The sequence below is a fragment of the Halictus rubicundus genome, chromosome 1 (genome assembly GCF_050948215.1).
Source record: "Halictus rubicundus isolate RS-2024b chromosome 1, iyHalRubi1_principal, whole genome shotgun sequence".
In the NCBI taxonomy this organism is placed as follows: domain Eukaryota; kingdom Metazoa; phylum Arthropoda; class Insecta; order Hymenoptera; family Halictidae; genus Halictus; species Halictus rubicundus.
This window is the reverse complement of record NC_135149.1, coordinates 22,674,764-22,695,428: the sequence shown is the minus strand read 5'-3', so window position 1 is coordinate 22,695,428 and position 20,665 is coordinate 22,674,764. Positions and strand designations below refer to the sequence as shown.

Below are 20,665 nucleotides of genomic sequence, written 5' to 3'. Positions count from 1 at the left end.
CGGATGAGGATATCTTTCGTTGGAAAAGGATAGGATATGGCGTACCCTGTCGTTCTGGCACTAAGCGGTGTCGGCCGGACAACTTCAGAAGGAGAAGAAGGGATAGAGATTTTCTTGTTGCGAAAAAAACATCGTCGTCGTATATCGAAAGAAAACTGTAGCTGTGTAGCAAGTGGAAGTCCAGACATTTTTAAAAAGACGAACACCTTTAAAAGATTGGACCAAACGACTTGAATTGTTTCGAGATATTGGAGGAATTAGTCTGTTAGCTGACAATCGGCCAGAATCGTGGAGGAAATGTTGAAGATTACTTTTCACGACTTTTTTATCTGAGCCTCTATTGAAAATTTGGTGGTTACGCGTGCCGTTGAATAGGAATCGGCTGACTCGTCCGATCACGACCAACCAATTTCACTTCTCGCGAATTCTAGGACACGCAAATCCGTCGAACCTTCAAACTATTGTTGGTTCAAAAACGAAAACAAGAAAAATGTTACGAATTTTATAAACTTATTTTCGCAAATAGAATCGCCTCATGCCTGCTTGTACCACCCAGCCTGAGAATAAAACAATTTTTCCTAAAATACACTTTTCATTCATTTCCTCATGTGTCTTATGGCATTGTCGCGGGGTGTGTATGCCGTGGGTTCGACGTTGAAACGGGAAGCGCGTTAAGGGGATAGGCCACGGGCCGGATTATTAAATTCCGTGTCCGCGGTTAAAACGACTCTTGTAAACGGAACATTACGCACCCCCGCCCTCCCCCCTGCCGCTTGTCGGGATTAATGAAAACATTCACGCATCATTCATTAGCGGAATGAAATTGTCCCCGGACCGCCCCCGCCAGAACCACCCCAAGGATCACGCGGCATTCGGTGAACTTCTGGTCGGCGAGACCTCTCTCGTCGGGAGAGAATCTCTCGGATGGTTCGGGGTTGGTCCGGGTTGGCGCTGGTGTCTGCTCTCTGCGGGAGGTCGGGGTAGGACGACACAGAACGAGACGATGTACGTGCGAGGGAGGGAACGGAGCGTCGAGATAGTCGACGAGGACGCTGGGTGGTGAGTGCCACCTTTCCGGGTACTCCTAGGTCCTACCGTCAGGACCAAGGGGCTTGTTTCTTTGGTTCTCGCGTTCCTCGAGGGAGAACGAGAGAAGGACAGATCGATAAAACCCGGCGTTAAGGCCAGCCAAGAGCAGCAGCGTGTTCTCGGTTACGCTCTCGTCGTCTGTTTCGTGCGTGGGTGCGGGTTATTCGGGTGCGGGCGAAGGGTGCGTGTGCGCTGCGTGTTTCTCTCTCTCCCTCTCTCTTTCTCTCTCTCTCTCCGTCTCGCTCGCTCGTTCTCGCTCTCTTTTGTTTTCTCGCGTGTACATACCAAAGGACCAAAGGACCAAAGGAACACATCGGGATCTCGTGGGGTGCGGCCACGACGATGGTGAAGGCCCCGAGCGTGGGACCCTCCGCCGGCCCCCAGGGGACAAGGAAGACCCAGACTGGCTCGGAGATCGCGATTAATCCGAGGAACCTGCAGGCAGAGTTCACGGGTCCAACCCCGGGCATCCGAACAGATGGCAATTCCTTCGGCAAGACCACCGCCGTCTATCATCCACAGGTATCAGGATTTTCACCAGCCCCCGCGTTCCTCGTTCGCCTAACAACACTTTGTACGCGTTCGGCCATTCGTTATCCCGAATTTTTCGCGGGTCCGTTGACCCCCTTGTCCCTCGAGTTTGTTTTGATAGTTCCATCCTCTGTCCCTCTCCTCCCCACCGTCCTTTTCTCCCGTTGGCTGCTATCCGCTCCCCCCCTCGTTTTTTTTTGTTTTTGTGTCGCGGGAAAACGCTTCGACGGTAAATATTTAGACCCTGAACGGCTGATAGCCGTTTCCGTCGCTCGGATGCACTGACAACCTCCCGCTAATGCGTTTCGTTGTTTACGCGTGGACATTCGTTTTAGGGGTGACGTTTTTTCCGAACCTCGTTACTCTGGTCGATTTCATTAGCGATGAATAGCAGCGGTGCCTCGATGGTCGAGGTTTGACAAGAGTGCTCATCTACCCGAAACGCTATTCTTCTATTTAGATTGTCGCGTTACGAATTCCTTTCTCTCCGCGGTTCTGTCGCACAGTTCATTCGTTTCAACGTTATTTTTTTCGTTCTTTTCTTTTTTTCTTCTTTTTTTTTACACCTTCTTTGTATCGTGCTATTGTCCCTCTATATTTTTCTTTCTTCGATGAGCTCTTATAAAAATTCACCATCGCCCTGTGCCATTTGAAAATCCGTTTACGTAATTTCATATGCGCGATGATGCGATACACGACTGGTATAATTCGATTCGTGTCAAACAACTGTCAGTGTCCGCACACCTGATCTTTCTTCCAACATTACGCGAACAAAAGGTACGTTTTGCTCGTGAAAGTGGGGAAAGCATTTGCCGTTTTTCTTCTCGCTTTTTCATCTCTTCAATTTCGTTTCAGCGCTCGCTCATTATCGTTAATTAACGAGGCGTGCCACTGTCCATGAAACATTTCTCATCGGAATTACAGAATTATCGGAGATAAAAACTGTAACAACTGCCCCGTTAACGTTCCCCATTGTTTCTCTCGTCGTAGGTTAATCCGATCGTTCGCTTCGATCCTTCCGAATCTCCGTTTCAAAGGGAACATTATACGACGAAGTGATATTTAATATTTAAAAGACGATTCATTACTATTGTCGTCCGGTCCGGCTTACATTCGAAGATTTCACGTGATTTCGCGTCTGCCAGAAGTTTCGTGGCTTGGAAACGATCCGATCTGACTTCCACGAGTTGACTCTCATTCCTCTCCCTCGTCCACGTTATTTCTTTGGATCCCCTTTCGATCTCCACGTGATAGTTTCTGCCCGTTTCTTCTCCGTTTCACCTTTGTCACCGGACGTTTGCAATTCAATGATGGCCGGAAGCTTTCACAGTTGCGAATAAATTATTGACAAATTTAATAAAAGAAATCGCAGGGATTGGCGACTGGCCCCAGCCAACGGTTTCGGAAACGTAGGCGGGAATTCATGAATGAATGGATGCGACGACCTTTCCGAGAAACACGTAATCTTTTAAAGTCATTGATTCGTTCCAGCTTCTTCCCTTTCTCCGTGTAGATCAGTCTTGTTGTACACAACGAGAACACCTACTCTCAACGGCTACAATGAATGAATCGACACCTACTCTCAATGACACCATGTAGAAGAGTTTCGAATAATCAGTTCCTTCTACTAGAAGAAATGATTAGAATTAGCTTCGTAATCGTATTATTGTCCATGGATTTTATGCATTTATGACAAAAATGAATTTTCACTACATTAAAATTATTAGGGAAATATACACGGTCATCCGTTTTTAAACGGCCAAACGTCAACCAGCTATAGAGGACCCCAAATGGAACAACTTTCACCCCTAACACTTTTTTTGATTCGAAGTTATTTCATTCAGTCTCCACGGCGTGCCCCATGTCAAAAAAACCAAGATCGAAAGGTCATACAAAAAAGTTGACTTAATAAAAAAGATGCCCCTATTTATTTTAAACCAAACAAAGGAAAAATCATCAAGATACATAATTGCAGTCCTAATATATTTAATCTTAAGTGAACGCAAAAAATGACGGGTTTTTGCAATTATCTAAAAATCAAGACCGAATCAAAAAAAGTGTTAGGGGTGAAAGTTGTTTCATTTGGGGTCCTCTATAGCTGGTTGACGTTTGGCCGTTTAAAAACGAATGACCCTGTATAAATTTCAAATTAGCCTCTGCGTCTTGCAATTGATGCACAAACTTTTTACTTTGCATAAAGATCCGGAATCGAAATGTAAATATATCTTCTTCTCGAAAAGATTTCAAACGACGAAGATGTTATAGTTATTGTAAGAGGTATAATAAATCATAGGGCCACGGGTGAATTTATCTTGGTATTTTGTGCATTGCTCGAAACAGTATTTCCGAAGTCTATTGACAACGTCATTGCGAAAACATTTTCATTAAAACAAACACACGCTTTCGATCAACGGATGCCATATTTTTATTGGCGCGGGTCACGCTATACATACAGGGTGCCCCAGCATCGGTGGTACAATCGAGAATGGGGTGGTTCTACATGAAGAAGGAAATAGAAAATAAAGAATAAACTTTTCTTCGTACTCGAGAAAATCGAGTTCAAGGGCCCGGTCTTCGTAGATTCGCGATAAGGTAGAGTGACTACATTACCGTCAAAAAATGGTTTTACGTGCCTCAAGTTTTCGTCCTTATATGAGCATAATTTGTCGCTGGTAAAGGGCTCATTCGAAAGAGGAAGGTTTAATCTAGTGTGCGCTGGTCAGGAGCTGTCGAGATTATGCAGATATTTGGTAATATAAGCGGTAGAAGTAGGCCAAAAATTGACGATGTGCATGCCGTGGAAACCAAGCATTTTTATGCCATTGGATGAGTTTTCTGGATGAAATCGAGAGCAGCGCGCACTAGAAAATATCTCCAGCTACAAATTGAGCTATATTTTGTCTCGATTCTCTGTGAAATAAAGCCAAAAACTTGAAGCACGTTTCTGGCGTCAGAATTCATAATATCGATAATACAGAGCAAAAAATGTGACAAGTTTAGTCACAGACTTAACATCCATCGGATCAAGACCAACACGGATCTTAAGTCTGTGTCTGAAGGCTGTGAATGGAAATTATTAATTAAAAAGTCACGTGAATATCCCGGACCCTTAAAGAGTTCGCGTATATGCAAGAAGTAGAATTGGTTGATTATGATCAGACGCGTCAGACGATTAGAATCGAATAACACGCGTATTCCCTGCATTTCCAAACTCGATTTCCTCGAAAACGAAGCTTCGGACGAAAAATGTTCATTCTATATTTTATCATCCCCTTGTCGGTTGTACCACCGAGGCTGGGACACCCTGTATAAAATTTGAAATCATGCGATGTATTATTTCCCACAATTGCTCCCAGTTAAACTCCTCGAAAGTTCCGGCTGTAATTCGTTTAAAAATTTTTCCTTCAGCCGGTTCTCCAGAACGGAACGACGAAAGCAAAAAAAAAAAAAAAATAGAAAAGTTCAATTCCCGGACTACTGATTAAGACCGAGAAGGAATTATTCTTTAATAAGGTCCGCGAGCCCGCGCGCGCGCTCCACCCCGGGATCGATAATTATCGCTGGAAATTTGATATACAATGATACCGGTAATTCCCAAGAAATCGTCTGAAAGGTGGCTCTGAAGGCGAGCCGACCATTGAAAGTGTCATAAAGGGCATGGAAACCGTAAGAACTCGAGTTAGTTTAAAGCCTTTAATTAATCGTGATTACTGCTCGAGGAGTTCTCGTTTCTTCTTCTCCCTTCTCTCCCCCACCCACCGTCTCCTCCAATTTTTTTTTCTTTTTCACTACTTCTTTTTTTTTTGCTGAATAGGAGTGCACGACCTGGAATCGAAGCTCGTAACTCAGCGTGTCATCCTCTCGTCTTTCGAATAAGTGCTCGGTGCGCCTCAATGATGCACTCGAAGACTCGTTTCCCGCGATCGAATGTGGGTCAGTTTTATCGAGAGAGAGAGAGAGAGAGAGAGAGAGAGAGAGAGAGAGAGAGAGAGAGAGAAGTCTGTTCCATTTTCCCCGTCGAGGGGTCTTTTTTGTTGATCTTTTCACGCTTGAATTCCAATAAATGGAATTACGCAGCAAGGAATTTCACCGTCGTATCGACGAGTAGAAAATTTCTCGCCGCGAGATTATACGACCTTCCGTCAGAAGATACCCCGTCGTCGATATATTTTTAGCGGTTGGATTCCAATCAAATCGAAAAGAATTTTTCATCGTTTCGCCGGACGATTCCTCGCGGAATCATGCGTCACGCTGTCCGTTTTCGCTACACGATTTTTAGTTATCGAACAGGGACACCGAGGATTTATTTTCGACGAACGTCCCGCGTGTTTAGCCCTCGCGCGGACGCTTCAGCACGTTACAACGTCAGCCAGCGGCCGTCAAACTTAGGACAATTTTCGATAGGGTTCTATTTGGAACGCGGAGCATTTTCGAAAACGTACTTGCGTTGCAAGTGGACTGCGGATTTCGCGCGGTTAGGTGTATCAGGACAGAATTAATCTAGTGTCGTATACACAGGACCTAAAAACAGAATTCATATATCGCTAACAGCTGCTCGCAGTTGACAATAGATTTATGAATGCAATATGAAGATTATATCTGTTGTGTCGCTGTACCCTATATTCGAGTTGTATTATCAGATTAGATAGTCTGATGTAGAGATGTAAATTTACTGAAAATTGTTACTCAATTATTATTCGCAGCGAATGTAAAACATTTTGTTCGTGTCATGTATAGAAGAAATAAATACGTAACGTAGACCACAGTTAACTCAAACATTTCAGATTAACATTCATATGTTATCATAATATTTTTAACGAAGGTTAGAATGTTCCTAACATTGTGATAAATATATACATATAATAGGCCTACCGAGAAAAACAGTTAGCTTGTAAATACTACAAATGCAAAGTAACAGTTAAAAGTTACAACTCCATCGCAGAAAATGATATCTTTCATTGCTAATAACTTTCACAGTATCTTCTTTCGCAGAAATTAAGTTCTACTTCCAGCATTTAAAATAGATATGTACTTGCCCAATTATTTCAGCTCGGAGACAATTTTAGTTTGACCTTAATACTACTAGAAATGCTCCGTTTATGCCCTGTATTCGAGCGTTAATTGCTAGTGAGTTAGCTCGCGTTGGTTAGCTTGTGTTTTTTTTTTTGTGGAATTAGCTGGGGGGAACGCGTTTATGTTAATAAGCCCATCACTTTAAGCAAGTTAAATCGCGGCATTATAAAGGAAGCAAGCAATTTATAAGATAAACTTTTATTTCGAGGAATGATAAATGCTTAGGAAGACTCCTATCTGTGAACGGTCGGAATGCGACCGTTTAATTGGTGTACTTATTCGTACCTGATTAAGAAAAAGCTACAATCGCTCGTGAAAATGTACGATGGCTTACGCTCGCAGCATTTAACTACTAAAATATCTGTTTTAACTCTTTCACTGGGGATGATGAATTAACTGGTCAGTCATGTTCGCTATCATCTTTCAGAAAATTCTTCGAGGCATCTAATTTTTAGTATTTTTCGTTTCGTAGATGGATAACTAGAAGGCATATGAAGGTCAACTGTACTTTTTTAAACATTGAATCATATGAATTTGAACGTACTGGTCGAAGCAATTAAAAATACTAAATCACTTATGGCTAAGAAATATTATGCTCCTCAATTTAGTTGTTAAATCAAATATCAAATTAAACTGGAGTAAACATATTGGATTGTACCGAAAGCTAGCTTCGCTTTAAGAATGTATAAACAATATAGTGGCACTCCACGCAACTTCTTTATAAAGGGTTATCTTTCCCGCGTGAAAGCTAAAGAAAGTCCCACAGGATATGGTTAAAATTTTGCCCGTGTCCACGTCATAAATGAGGCAGTTAAATTATAGTTCCTCTGGTCATGTTTCTTCCTCCAGTTATTAACCAAAATATACATTTTCTCTGTGATGGCGCACGCATGGAAGATACATATTAATACCACCAGATTCACGGCAAAGTTTTGGAAAAACTCTTTCCTTTTACAGTTTCCTTTTCCTCAAGCTTTCTTCTTGCTTCCATGCATTTCTCAAGGCTTCGTACATTTCTGGCGAACATTAGGCGGCCATACCTGTACGAGTCAGCGAACTTTCGACCGCTTTCACTTCTACCCCTTCGGTACAAAAAATATCGTAAAAGATGACCCACTAGCAAAAATAGATAAACAGCATACAGGGTGCCCCACGCAACTGAAACATGCTGTACATCCTGAACGGTTGAAACCCGAAAAAACTGTTATAGATCAAAGTTATATGGTATCGGACGGTGCGTAATACGCAAACAATTTTATGCACTTTTGCGCATCGATACATCAGACAAATGCAACAGCCCCCCTTTTTAAAATAGTAATCTATATTTTTGATTGCATCGATTGACGCAGCTTTCTGTGCTCCGCATAAAAGTATTAACATACTTATGCCATAAACTTATTCGTTAGGAAGTTATGTGAAGAGCTGCATATACATTTTTGCAATCGAATGTACACGAGTATAATACTAGTCCGAAAAAACGAAGTTCCAGATTAACAACTGCATTTATTGTAAAATTATATACAATATTGTATCCCAATCATGCACAAAGTGCATGGCAGCAGCGTATCTTCAAACTTTGTATAAATCGCACTACGAAGATTAATTCAAATGAAAATGTGTTTTTGATATTATAGTTACTTTTTGCTTACGTAAATATTTTCACTAACTTCTCATTGAACGTAATACGTTATTAGCCATCTTAACTTTGCAGTATACACAGAGCAGAGAAGTGTGCAACTTGATAAGTCTCGGGAAAATTATATAAGTTTGCTGTTTAATCTGACGAGCATTACGGTCGGCACTTTCTCAGTTTAGAGTTCTCTTAGGAAATAATTTAATTTTTCGGTTTTCCATTCTTTTTTTCATTTCTTTCTTTCTCTCTTTTTTTTAACAAAAAATTAAATCTTCTTGGTGCACGTAAGAACCTCGCGTCGCATTATTGATCATCGTTACGGAACGCTTGTTCACCTTTTTGCAGTTTTACAACAGAGAGAATTATTGGAGTAGAAGCGTAGCTTCAGCTTCCGATGAAAAAATTTTTTTAAAAGAGATAATAAGTCCCTGCACTGGTTTCGGCAAGTGGAGACGTCGGAAGTGATTTCATCGTTCGGCTTACCATTCAATTACGTTCTTTTTTTCCCATAAAGACGTTTTTTAATTGCGCTAGATCCAGAAGTCTCTTGACTAACTTGAATCGACTACCAATTCCATAGTAATAACTTTTTAAAAAGAGAAAGATTAGTTTGCTAGCTGATGCACAAAAAGAACATTCGAAAATTTCAAGTGGTTTGAATTGCAGAGAAAATATTAAAAGCTGCTTTTCTCGCAACATTTTTATGTGGGTCTTATGTGGGTATTTTCCTTCCCAAAGCCTTTAATTACATTTATTTTTGCATATTAAAGGAGTATGTTCATTTCACAAATACCGCAAATAGAGATTCGGTAAAACAGTTTCGCTTTACTCCGATTGGACCGAATTGTTATCGTCTAGCAGTTTCATCGGATTATCGCGTCATTATTTTGTCCGATATAGCGGCCATAACGATCGATTTTCACGGTGTCGAAAAATAGAAGATCGCGCAAGGTACATTGGTGTGATTGTAACGAGCCTAACGAATCGCTGAAACCTCCAAGCGACGCAGACGTTCTTAATTAATCTCTAACAATCAATTATTGTTTTTCAGGTGTCAGGTCGGAAATGGAAATGTCGGGTATACGCAATTGTGCCACACCGTTCGTACTTTAATATACAACGACTTACAAAAATATCTGGAACTGTTATTATTAGTTACATTCCAAATTTTAATCTTAACCTTCGTTTGACTTTGATTACAAAAAGTTCGAAAACATATGGCTATAAATATAATATAATAAGATTTACTTAATATTAATGAAATTATTATTAAACACGCGATTTATGCACCGCTCCTACATTTTCATTTGACATTAATTTTAAGTACTTCGCAACCAATTAAATTTTCAATTATCAAATGAAAGCTCCCGCTTTACGTGGAGTAGAGATATAGTTTATTTGGGAGGTTGCGCAATCGCATATTACAGATGCATCTGATAGAAAATAAATCTGTCTGAACTATTTAATTTTTTCCACTACGAATTTTATCCTATTCGCAACAGATGAAAGGTACGGACTTCACTGTATGTTTTGACCGCTCTGTCCATCTTTGAAATTGATTGGCACATATAAATTTCATTAAATATCGTTCATGATATTGCGATTTCTAAAATGTACATCTAGATACATTATCTTGATCGGCAGACCTATTACAATAATTTCCATAATTTTATGATTTTTTAAATACAACGTGTCAAACAAAAGTACAATACAAAAGTGTCAAAGGAGTTTTTGATGCGTACAAAAAATATTACATATTACAAGTTCTCGAATGTCGTTCGTATGGTATTGGGTCATACTGCGGACGCAATTACTAAATTTTTTATTTCCGTTTCCTATGGGACAAATTTTTAGCTGTCACAGCACTATCGGTCGGTTTTGACATTTATTAATGATCTGTGACATTTTATATTAAATTAAATGTCGAAGTTTTTTATCGACTCGAAAGTGATCAATCTCTGTCAATTTAAATTCCTCCATTTTTAATCAATTTTCGTTAAATCACATTTCCGCGACTGAAAAAACTAATGTCGATTGAATATTACCTTGTTTGTAACGTTTTTTAATGAATATTTATGAATGAATTATTGTTAAATATAGAACGGAACCGGAAAATGAGAATATTGTAATAAAACGTAACAAATAACTAAACAAAACAATCCAACACGGTTGGAGTAAATTTAAATTTAAATTTTCATACATTAACTCATTTGGATATGTTCAATACCACCTGACTTTATCGATTTTAATTAATTGTTAACAGCAGAACTTACCAGATAAATAATGGAGCGAGGCAAGCTAATTGGGATACATAATTATTAACAACGCATCGTTGTGTTTCATATCTATTGGAAGAACAGTCATAAAATACGAAAATGTTATTCAATTTCCAATAATTTCTAACTTATGTTTTCTTAAAATTGTGTATATTTCTTATTCACTAGACAGCAAGTGATGACGTTTTTTATGTGTCAAATCAATAGAATCGATCATGATTCCCCACTCTGATTAATTCTCGTCAACAACCACCCACATTGTTTCAATCTTTGCACAGAGCGTGAACAGACTGCATTATCGCTCGTACAAAGTTTGATCAATAAATGATCGATATTAATAAATTATTAATGACGATAAATAAATTCATGTGATCCCTCCGTTTCGGTAAAAATACGCTTCATTGACTCGTATTATTCACACTGGATTTGAAACGAAAATCACAGTTTAACTAATTGAAAACGCGCAACAAGATGTTTCTCGGATGCTGGTTTATTTCTGAGAATACTGAATTCACATCAAGATGCGTGCGATGTAGTACGACTAAATAATGAATATTTATGTCCGTCTCGTTTGAACAGACCGTTGTTAATCACGTTTGTAATTTTGTAATAAATAGTAACAAAACGATAAAAATTATCCGTCCGTTAAAAATTATTATGTATGGATAAACTTCCATAATCTTAATAACAACGATTAGTTTCCGTAATTATTTGTTCATTGAATTGATGGAAGAATGGATACTGCGATTAAAATATCGAGATTGGACTCATTTACTACGTGTGCTGAGGTGATCACGAGGACGAAGACGTTATTTATATCTCTATACCGTGTTGTAAACAATTACAGTCCACCTTGTCCCATAATAAAAAAATCCATTAATTTCTGATCAAATATTCTTAAAAATCACATTTTCCTACAGATTGTTAATTAAGCATGACTCCTTAAATACTCTAGAAAATGGGTCTTAAGTCCCAGATCAAGACCAAGACGGATCTTAAGTCTGTGTCTGAAGGCTGTGAATGGAAATTATTTAATAAAACTAACTAAACTGAACACTACTCTAAACAAATTTTCATTTTCACAGGTTATTTGACGAAAGCCAACATAATAGAAAAATTCATTTGACCCGATAAGCGATTCAGCAAGCTCCAAAATGGGATTAAATTATCATCAATCATATTCATTAAGCTACAGTAGACTTTTCCTCTAGCGGCGCCTCTCGAAAAAGGAAATTATATCGTGTTTCGGTTTTCAACGCCGTCGGGCAGGTTTGGCCGGGTTTTATTTCCGTCATAATTTTTAGCTAGATTTTCAATATCTCCTCATGAAATCCATTAACGTGCACGATGATCCTCGATGCGTGAACATTTGATGGATACGGACCTTTTGCTGATCCGATGTCATAAAAGTTCTACCACTGCCGATTGATGGGAACCCGATATACGCGTCCGCGTCTATATGCATGAACGCGTACACGCTTACCTGTAAATGTACCCAACTTCTATCCATTCCGCAATAATGGAACTTTTATGATATTTGAACAAAGAAACATTCGTCCGGGAACAAATTTTCTTCGATCGTCCACAAGCGGATATCGACATCTATCGAGGAAACTCATTTTATCGACGGCTAAAACCTTTTCCATGCCACACAAGGCTATATTCTCGGACGTATTTCTCCTTGGCAACTTCTCTTCGAACACTTAAAGCGAACGTTCCCGACACACCAATATCCAATTACGCAAATTTAATTTTTTTTGGCCTTCTTTTGGGATCATCGCGTCCTCCTAAAACGAATATATTTTTAATTATAAAAATCTTTGAAAACTAACCGGAACACTCAATACAGTGGTGCTCGGTTAAATTTGCCAAATCTGTTAGATTTTATTTTGCACGACTTATGGCTCTTCCCCCACCACCTAGTTGCCACGTGCTCAGCGGAGCTTCATCGTAGTAGATACGGAAAGAGAATAAAACTGCTACAGGGAAGGAGACCGACATACAAGAAAGAGGTGCCGCGAGCGTAGAAAGTGAACATGCAATAAAAAAATTTCGAATTCAGTAATTTTTGTCTTACTTTTTCAAACGTGGCACCCGTAGGTTGTTGAGATTTTTCTGATTAAAATGAGTCCAAACACGACGTAAATCGGACTGGTTTTATATACTTAATTTAAATAACAAAATTAAGGACATACGTGTGATTGCTATGCACGAAGTGTATAGATGTACGAAATGTGTATGTAGACCGATTTATGTCATGTTTGGACTCATTCTAATCGGAAGAATCTCATCAATCCGCTGGTACCACATTTGAAAAGGTAAGACGTAAATTAGTTAATCTGAAGTTTCCTTTATTGCTCGTTCTATACATTCTCTTACTTTGTCGAGCTTCAGTCAAGAGAATTTAACTTCCGGATTCCAACGGTTGGAAATTTAATTGAGCGCTACTGTATTTCGTGTGAAACGAGCTCGCGAAATCCTTTGGCCAGTCGGTCTAGTGTTAATATCAGCGTCTCGCGCGCATAATGACTATCAGCGGTGACAGTTTGATTCCCATTTCGCGGTAACGGTTCCGCTCGGTTGGCCAAGAATACCCTTACAGCAGTTTCCCTCGAACGAACGAACGAACGAACGGTCAGTCCATCGCGAAATTAGTTTTACAATGGCCGGCGCGCCATCAATCAACCGGCGACGGGTCCTCCATCGATTTTCCACTAATTAGACTAAACCTCGTGTACATGACAGGTGGACGTCTCGACCCAGGTGGATGTGCATGGCGGTTTCGGCGCATCCGGTGGCAACATTAGCATCGACTGGGATCGGCGCGCGACACCGCTCTACTCCCGCGAGGACATCAAAGAGCAGTACTGCATAACTAGCCGGCAATTGGACGCTGTCGAGAAATCGGAGGGCGGCTTCTTCGGTTGCCTGTCGACGAAGGGCCCGTCTCCGTGCAGCTCTGCCCGCACCTCGATCCTCTCCGCCTGCGTCAGAAGCGTCCCCAGCGACGAGAACCTCTGCGACGCTCCCTACCCTCGGCGACCATACCAGATCATGTACCGTCAGCCTCACCCGACCTATCCGAGGGGTCTCTACCGTTACGACTTTGAGGATGAAGCCGACTGGATCAAGAGTTCCTACATCCGGCGCCGACCCAGATCTTTCTGCACCGTGCCCGATCCGAAGAGGTGAGTTCTAATTTTAGGGTTCCGTGGGAAACGCCGCGCCGCGATTTCGATGGCCATTCAGAGGGAAAGATGAACGAACCCGTCAGACTATGCCGCTACGAGATTGGAAGCACCGCCTTTGTTCGGAGATCGCTGATCCCGTGGTACGCGGAATGCCGCGACCAAGCACGGTAGAACCTCGCTCGTTGCACGAAACGGGACCGAAAACGCGCGCAAATACCGAGTTTCTGCATCGAAAGAGGCAACCAATCACGCGATCTGTTCCTCCATCTTCCCACTCTGTATGTATTTCGACACTCACCGAGCTGTTTGGAATAGAGTATTGTACGCTTATCTGTCACAGGTTCGGGTCCGTGTTGCGACAGTTATCTATGCAGCTAAATAAATTTATTAATAAAAATAAGGACCATTGTAGTCAATGTATTCTGTCAATGAATTTTAGGTTTCTTGTTTGGATGGCGGGGATAACTACGCGAAATTCAAGCGGGGGAAAAATGCGACACTTAAGCGGACAATACTGTGTTACGTGGTCACCACGGTCCCCACCACGAGTTCCAGGAGTTTTAACAACTCGTGATGGGAATCGCTAAGTGTAAGACGCTCTACAAAACCAAATCTGTTTTATGTGAGCACCATGTAAAAGCAATCATATAAAAGCATCATCATATACAGAGTAAGGGACCCAATTACAGCGGGGGTACAAATTACTGTGCCTATATTAATTGTACTTATTTGTACTTATTATGTTTATTATGCTTTAAAAATAAGTGTAACTAATATAGGTACAGTGATTGATACCCCCAAAGTAACTAGGTCCCTTACCCTAAGTCATGTAAAAGCAAACAAGTTGTGTTAGAGATCCGTGTAATAATTATTTGTATAAACAGTGCTGTGTCAAAAGAGACCCAGGCGTTGACGTTTCATATTTGCAATTATTTTACGACGCAGTTGTGAAAAGCAGTGTACCAAACATTCCATTGAAGTCGAGAGAGAATACCATTACAGGGTCTATTATACGTATACCACTTATTGAGAGTGTATAAGATTTTTCAACCTGCACATAGGTTATAATTTCATACTAGGCACAGTATTAACGCCAGTAATGTAATATTAAGCCTGATTAGGCAGCTGCGCTTTTATTAAATTCAACGTTCATCTGAAAAGAAATGAAAAGAAAGTTTCGTCAGTCCTGGAAAACTCATAACGCAGCAACAGTGATATCACGTGAAATAAGTCGTGTACAAAATGCTTTGCTCAGTGGTACAAACATTTGCATACATCTTGAGATAAATGTACAGAATGTCCCAGATATACGTTGAAATATTTCAAGGGTTGGTAGGGGAGTTTAAGTGGAACAAAACATAACCTTAGGTTTTTACATCTCGGCTCTCTAAATAAATCTGCAAAGTTACAAAAGCCCACAGCTATTAGTACAGGGAAAACAGATTGAAATGCTCCTGCTCCTTAAGGCATACGAGTGCAGTGAATTTATCCGACATACTAAATCTCCTTTTTGCAAACTGCGACACTACATCGAATCATTTTATAATTGTTTCCCATTTTCTCGACGATATATGGGCTCGTAAAACAAAATCGTTTGTTTTATCCTCTGTTTTATGAAATGTAAGTAGAAGCACTGGGAAGAAACAATTAAACTGGTACAATAATAATGTACAGTAGTAACAATCGCACTGTAGTAGCGAAATGAGAATAATTAATGAACAATACAACTGCGTCTTTAAAGTAAACAACACAGCTGATTTAAAAAATTACAATTTTTAGGAATATGACAAACGAAAGTAATATTCTGGGATTGCATTTTTAATGTAAAAATAGTAATAAAGTAGGATTCAAGCTTGCCAGAATTTAGTGTCAAACAAATAGCAAGACTATTTACATACGTGTGTGAAAGTTAACATGTAATGTTGTTCTGTAATTTTCAACGCCATATTTCCGTCATGCACAAGAGCATGTATGACATAGTCTACCTTCAAGCTACAAAATGGGTTAACAACTTTGTCTACCCGGAACACCTCGGCCATGTTGAAACATATGGGAAAACTTTTTTTTGTAAAAGTGGGTCTGATACGATGGGCGAAAAATATTGCAATGATAGTTTTTTGTACGTGTCAAGATCATTTTCATTATTTTATATACCTTTTTCATCTTTAACATAATATTTTAACATTAACATGCTTCAAGTGACAAAATTGGTGCAAATATCGAGCCTTTATCTATTTTTTAGTAACTAAATTATTTAAATATGTTACAAAATATTATACAAATATACAAATTATATACAGACTTCAAACATCAGAGATTCAGATAATCATGGTTCCACCGTATTGTATTTATCAAGGTACCCTGATGCGTAGTTCGTATAATAGAGGCACAGTTACGAGCTCATGCATCGCAATCAGTGGTGCAGAAGCTCAACTATTTGAAACGTAAAACTGAAAAGTATCGCGTTCCATACTTCTTTTTTTAATCTACAGACTTTCACTTTTCTTTGAACTCTTTCTTTGGAACAAAACTTTTCCTGACCAAGAGTTTATAAAAAGATGCTTTTGACGAATTTATCAACTTTTAAAACTCAGGTCTCGATTATGGAATACAACAAATTTCGTTCAACAATAATTACATAATTACCAGATGAAGAGACCGAGATGAAAAAGTTATAAAAACAAAAAACCTTTTGCATTTTCTCCGCAATTCCGGTTAAAATTAAAATTCATTCAAAATTTCTTTCTCGCGTCACATGGTAAACTAATTGTTTTAAATTTTCCGAAAGAGTGCAAGTCGTTCGGTGCACTTTAAAGAAAGGTATTCTCTGTACGAATACCTGTGGAAGTCACTGCATGTAATTTCAGTAGAACCTTGTACGATAGCAATTGTTGCAAACACGCTGTGACACACTTTTATCTTTTTTTTTATCGATGATGCCGGGGAGGCCGTCGGTCGATCCCACCGAACGGACTTGTAAAATCGCGTTTCCGTTAATCACGAGTCGTAACGGACGTTTACTGGCATTTTCGGATAACGACGACGATATTCGCGGAAAATAAGGGGATTTATCATCACGGTGGAACAACTCGTTCTTTACGGTGTTGTGATTCCACGGCATCAATATTCCGTAGCAGCAGAGGGGAAAATTAACCACTTAACAGGGCCTAGAGACTCAAAACGCACAACTTCGATAGAATCTTAAAGCGGAACGTGGAAAGTTCCTAATGTATTTGTCACCGACGAGCTGCTTAAGAGTTTCCGCAGAGTTACAAACGGCAGAGCTACACTCCGGGACAAAAAGTGAACAAAAAAGTAAAATGCTTAAAAATCGCGACCTTCAAAATTTTAAACATTATCTAGTAATTCTTCCAAGGTCTAAAAGAAAAGACCCAACTCGTTTGGTCTAATTTTTAAAAAGTTGTCCCTCTTCAAATGGTGTGCGAATACTTTTGTCCACGACTGTATACAGTTTCAATTGATGACCCACACTGTAAATCAGAATAATTCTCTTATAAATGCACGTTTCATATGCGTCGACCTAATGGGTACCAGTTTCAGTTGCAATACGGAAATGGATTAAAATCATGTTGATTATAATGTGTGCTATCTTTTTGCCCGGGAGTGTACCGGGGGAAACAAGTGAAACGATTACGCGTCCGATAACGCGTTCATCGGTTTGCTTTATTTATGTTTGGCGAGAGTGTCGTACGGCAGCTTTAATGACAACGTTGCAACGCGTTGTTTCAAGGTTCCGTGTGAACGATCGATAAAAAAAAAGTTGTGTTCCTCGAATAAATCATCGCACATACTTTACGGGGTTATTGGGGCGTCGATGCGTAGACTATAGATATAAATACGCCACTCGAACAGAACGCCATGTTTATGGGCGTCCGGAGGAATATAAACAGAGGGAAAGTAGCGATAACTTGCGCATTTTCATGTACGACAATTAGCTTGTTTATTGGACTCGCGAGAGGCGTTTCGTGCTTTCGTCAATTTCGTTGTGAAAATAAGGAAAATAAGAAACGGCGAAGGAGTGAACAGGTGCAACAGGGAATGTCGTAGCGAAGCGAGTGATATAGTAACTGGTTTCCCAGCTTGAGCTTTCACGAATGGATACAGCCATAACTGTCGCGAAATTATTTGTGAGTGTTGTGTGAAACAACTTAGATATTTTATATTCGCGGGAACATACGAGGGAATCAACAGAATTTATTTGTTTAAAATAGGTGTACGGACGCCAGTGGCAAAGATAGTATAATAACATATTCTCGGGAGCGGGGCTGCAGTCTAAATGCAATTCATTCAGGTCGTTGTTGCAGCGTGTCGTAGAAGCAATGCGGCGTCACCCACTTTTCCTAAGATAATACCTGTCACAAGTGCGATCGGTTTTCGCTCGACACAATGGGAATGAGAATGTAGCCATCATTTACAACGATGTCTGTCTCATTCTTTCCGCGTGGTGTTCCCGGCGGCGCGGCATACTAATAAAAAGCGAGCGTCTACGGACAAAAATAAATGTCTATCGACTAACCGGCTAATTAAGTCACGCGTATCTAAGCGCAAAAACCCTGCCCGCTGGCATAGTTTTATCTGAACATTGCTGGGGGGGAATGCAATCCCGTTTTTTGTTTCTTTAATCCTTTCGTTGCGGAACAGGTTTTCGTAAACGTACGCTGTACTGTGAATGGAGCTTAATATATTGCAAAACGATAATAACATAAATAGAAAATCATGTTTTTGCGCAAACAACTTTAAATGTTATGAATAAAAATTCATTGGCCACAGTGACCAATTTGTTTAATTGTATAAACTTGTACATCTCTTTAACATTTAGAGGAGGTTTGCAATTTTCTTTTATCTCCCGAACAAATTCGAAACAAGATAAAAAATTTCAAACTGGATTCAATATAATATAATTAATTAATGTAATATACCAATATCGTTGAATTCTTCTAATTCTTTTACTGTTTCATATCACACATACACGGTTTTGTTACTTTTGTTTTGGTCTAATAATTGGGATCCTAATGGAATGTTAATGTAACGTAAGAGGGTTAATGTTAATTTATTATTATAATGTATTTTTGGTAAATAGCGTGCGCCTTCATCGTTTCGTGATGTAGAAACTCGATACCGGTTGACGTGCCATAAACCCCAATGTGTGACATAGCAATCAATGGATCCGCTTATAATTAGCGCGTTGCGACTGATTTGTACAGCGAGTCCTCACGATAGGTAAATTGATTCGCAATTTGTCAGCTTAATCGCCCTCCCATCACGATATGTTTACATGTTAAAACGCAAGCGAAGACAGGAGGCGAGTTAGGGCGCGCAAACGAAGCAGGTCGCAAATCTGGATACATTCCAGACAACCAACGCAACAACAGAGGCGCGCGATAGTATTCGATCGATTCTAAATACTTGAAATATTTGGCAAGAAAACATCTAACAGTGGCCGGAATTAATATTCGGAATATTAATTTCGGCCGCTGTATGTTCGATTGAAACATTTGAAGTCGTATACTTTCAAGAAATTTAGATATACAATTAATGTATAAAGGTCAATTTACACTACATGGCATGGACCGGCACGTACCGACAACAGAACGAACCGTCTCCGGCACGACAAAATATTGAAACATGCGTTGTAAATGGAACCGTTCACACTAGTTCTGCACGGACCTGCACGAACCTGCACGGACCTGCACAGACCTACACGGACCTGCACGGACCTGCACGGACCGGCACGTACCGACCAACATTATTCCGAAGAATGTTTTGCTGGACTCCAACTAATATTCGGACGCTCTTAAAAATCGCATAACTTTGTCAATATTGGACTATACTACTTGAATTTTTTTGAGAATTTAGAACAATTGGATCACTACATAACGTGAGAAAAATGTTTCATTAAAATTGCAATTGGTCGAAATTGCAGACAAAATACTAAAAGTTGTATTTTGCAACTTTTTTATGCGGGCTTATATTAAAAATTTAAAAGGTGCGTTTTGTACACATGTATGAATTATACATATTCTGAATATTTCATCTAAATCGGTCAACGTTGCACTGAGCCACAAACGTTTAACGATGAAAACTGAAGGGCGAAAGTCGCAGAATTTTGGCCTTGTCAGTGAATTTCGCCATCATCTGATCATTTTGAAACATCTGCAGCTCATTGCAACGTTGATCGATTTTGACGAAATTCTCAGAATATGTATAATTCACACAGATCTACAAATCGTACTTTCTCAATTTTCAATGTAAGTCCACATAAAAAAGTTGCAAAACGCAACTTTCAGTATTTTCTCTGCAATTTCGACCAATTGCAATTTTCGTAAATAATTTGTTCACTTTACGTAGCAAACTAATTGCGCTAACTTCTTAAAAAAATACTAGTCGTATGGGCCAATAGTAATAAAGTTATACGATTTTTAAAAGCGTCCGAATATTATTGTGAGTCACTGTAGTTCCTCGTTGCTGTCCGATCCGCTCATTTTGACTGTTTTACGTCAACTGGCGGTTTGTCGCCGGAGCAGTGTAGACATAAAGCATAAACTATCGTGCGGGTGCCGGTTCGTTTCGTTTTCGGTACGTGACGGTCTGTGCCGTATAGTGTAAATTGGCCTTTAATGTCATATTAGTATACGTTCGTGAAGCACATTCAAACTTGGCGTCCTTGCTTCATGTTATACGGTTTCTGCACTTACTAATTTCATTCGCCGGAATATCGCCGGCATCGTAAAGAAGTTATTAGCAGGAAACGATTATTACATTATGAAATTCGTGTTTACTTCAATTACGGATGTACCACGTTCGGCTGTGTAAATGTTTCAACGCTCGTATTTCGAAAGCTGGGTCATCCG

General features: G+C 39.8%; 1 protein-coding gene across 1 annotated transcript in view; it reads left to right on the top strand.

Moving 5' to 3' along the window:
- Positions 1-1,007: 1,007 nt before the first annotated feature.
- Positions 1,008-20,665, top strand: part of LOC143355418 (uncharacterized) — a 40,248-nt gene continuing 20,590 nt past the window's right edge. Inside the window, exons 1-2 of the mRNA XM_076790245.1 lie at positions 1,008-1,611; positions 13,348-13,790. Of these exons, the coding sequence (XP_076646360.1) occupies positions 1,432-1,611; positions 13,348-13,790 (623 nt within the window). The 5' untranslated portion in view covers positions 1,008-1,431. The remainder of the gene's footprint in view (positions 1,612-13,347; positions 13,791-20,665) is intronic.